At 66.4% G+C, this 2,737-nt stretch overlaps 1 protein-coding gene across 1 annotated transcript in view; it reads right to left on the bottom strand.

The window, feature by feature from the left end:
- The window catches only part of SMG5 (SMG5, nonsense mediated mRNA decay factor), a 29,814-nt gene that overhangs the window by 10,571 nt on the left and 16,506 nt on the right, over nt 1–2,737 (bottom strand). Inside the window, exons 10-12 of the mRNA XM_023534294.1 lie at nt 1,868–2,162; nt 867–942; nt 130–305 (exon numbers count right to left, since the gene is read on the bottom strand). Of these exons, the coding sequence (XP_023390062.1) occupies nt 130–305; nt 867–942; nt 1,868–2,162 (547 nt within the window). The remainder of the gene's footprint in view (nt 1–129; nt 306–866; nt 943–1,867; nt 2,163–2,737) is intronic.

Raw genomic sequence — 2,737 nt, 5'->3', positions numbered from 1 at the left:
TGCGTGAAGGACTCAGCACAGCCCCAGGGACACCCCCGGCCGGGCGGGGCAGCGGCCGCTCCAGACCTTGCTCTGCCACTGCGCCCGGCCTGACGGCAGCAGCCGAGCACCCTCACCTCCTCCCCTCACCTCCTCCGCCGGGCTGAGCAGGGGCCGGTCCGCATCAAAGTGAAAGTGCCGGTGGGCGGGCCGCAGCGGGGGCAGGCTCCGCAGGGCCATGTCCTCGGGGAGTGGCAGGCTGGAGGGGGCCTCGGGCAGGTCGCAGCCTTCCAGAAGATCCTGCACCTCAGGACACAGGGCCAGGCCTGGGGAAAGAGGACCCATGGGGCCGCCTGTCCGGCTGACGATGAAACACCCCCGGGACGGTGGGGAGATGGAGGGAAAAATGGGACATGTGGGGGCCGCAGGCTCCAACTGCAGGGCAGTCTAGAGGCGGGGAGGAGGAGGGAGGGATCCATCTGGAAGTGGCAGGAGGGGACGAGCCAGACGGATGGGCTCCAGAGGTCAAGGCTGACTCTCAATGACCCAGGCACCTGGATGGCACCAGTGACCGAGGCTGGCTTCCAGGACCCCGTGACTCTGCTCCTGCCCACTTCACTGCCTTCCCCAGGGAGCACACTCCCAGCTGACCAGGCCACCTGCCCACAGTGGGGCAGCGCTGGGGTGAGAAACCAGAGCGGCCACGATGGCTGCCGTGTGAGTCAGCAGTGGCTCCCATTACCCTTTTCACCCAAGGGCCAGGGCGAGGGCCAGGGCGAGGGCCAGGGCCAGGGCCAAGGCCAGGGCCAGGGCGAGGGCAGGCGTCCCCGGAGGGGGAAGGGCTCAGGAGGGGGGCGGGGGGAGGGGTGTGCCAAGGGCTTGCTCACCAGATTCTTGGAGCTCACCAGCAGCTGGTAACAGGTTCAGCAACACCGACAGGCGGTTCCACAGACTTTGAGAGCTCTGGGGACAGAGGCAGAGGGGCCTCAGCGAGGGTGGTAGGGGGACTGTGGTCACCAGCCTGGAAGGGTCTGCTGGAAAATGACCAGAGGCCGGCGGGGCTGGCGGAGGACTTGGAAACAGGAAGCGGGCCCGTGAGGGATGAGGGTGGCCACGGAGCCTGGCCGCCCTTCACCAGCAGCTGAAGGCGTCTCGGACAGAGAAGGCGGAGGGAAGAGCCGGGCGCCTAGGGAGGCCTCCTCCCGTCCCGCATGCACCTTGTCTTCCACGCCTCGTGCCCACTCGCGGACACTCCGCAGGGAGGCGACCACATCCCCACCATGCTGCACCTCCCCCGGTGACTGAACGGGACTGATTAGGCTGTCATCCAAAAAAACATGCAGCCGAGTGTGTGCCTGGCCCTGAGCCGCTCCCGCTGAGGAACGAGGGGGACCTGCAAGGACAGGGTGCCTTCCCGCAGCACAGGTGTGCTACCTGAACAAAGTGGGGCAGAAGCCTCAGGACACCAGAGGCTCAAGATGGAAACCAAGGCCGAAGGGGAGGAGCCCGCCCTCGCTCCAGCCGGCCTCCTGCCCCTACCCCGGGCTCCTTCACACCCTGCCTGGAAACCCCGCCAGCCCCACACCTGTCTCCTTCGTCAGTACCCAGCACGGCCCCCTTCCTGAGACGCTGACGCACGCTCGCACCACAGCCACCCCTGGTGGAGGCTTCGCCCAGCACTGAACCGCGACGCAGAACACGCAGCCTCCTCACTTCCTACCCGTGCAGGGGGCGCCACGGACCACAGGCTCTCCCAGGACCAGGGTCGTGCCTAGGCATCCCCCTGCAGAGAGCCCAGAAGCCCCGCGAGCAGGTGCTGCACTGACTCTTGCCCCAGCCTGGCTGACACCCCGGGACCTGGGGAAGGGCGGTGGGGCTGCAGCAACACCTGCGCGCACACGACGATGAGATCAGGGTTGGTCCGCAGCCAGTCCAGGAAGATCTTCACGGCGGGGAGCAGGCCTTCGGCCATCAGGACCTGCAGCTTCTCCTGGATGCTGTGCTCATTCGGACAGGAGCGTCCGCTGGACTCACTCCCCTCTGACTCAGAGCCGTCCTCAGAGGCTGGGGATGGGGGACAGAGGCGGGTGAGCCAGTGGCACATGGCAACAGGCTTTAGCTCACTGGGCAGGCAACCCTCACTCACCTGGGCTCCCCTAAAAGTCTTCATAGGAGGGCGGAGGGATCACTGTCCCCTGCCAGCGTGCCTGGGCCCACCACCTCCCAGACAGCTGCTTGTAAGTCAAGAGCCTGGTGCCACTTTAAATATGATTCTTTTAGGCTCAGGCTGATTGGGGAGGCTGATCTACAGCTGTCCTCAACCAACATTTACGAAGGGCCTCGCACAGGCTACACGGAGGGCGGGGGGAGGACAGGGGCCCAGCAGCGGGGCCTCCAGCTCCCGCCCCGCCAACTTCACACGCTCCGAGACGCTGGGCGGGTCGCTCCAGCGGAGCGTCGGCCTCCTCACTGCTTTTACTCATCCCGTCTCCTCGGTGCCCCCGCAGGCCGGGCAACGTGCTCGGCACTGAGGACAAACGCAGCTGCCCTGCCCTCAGGAGGCCCGCGGGCGAGCGGGGAAGGCGGACCACTGTGGGGGAAGGGCTGCAGCTGCGCAGGTGCAGAGGCCGCAGCAGCCCACGGAGAGGACACCTACTCACCTCGCAAGTCCAGACCGAGTCACTAAGAAAACATCTACAGGGCGAGTAAGAACTAACCGAGCGACACGCTCGGGGCACGAGAGGAAGCGTGCTCCAGC

Source organism: Pteropus vampyrus, unplaced genomic scaffold (assembly GCF_000151845.1).
Source record: "Pteropus vampyrus isolate Shadow unplaced genomic scaffold, Pvam_2.0 Scaffold124, whole genome shotgun sequence".
In the NCBI taxonomy this organism is placed as follows: domain Eukaryota; kingdom Metazoa; phylum Chordata; class Mammalia; order Chiroptera; family Pteropodidae; genus Pteropus; species Pteropus vampyrus.
Note: the sequence above shows the minus strand (reverse complement) of the source record. Positions and strands in the feature narration are given on the sequence as shown.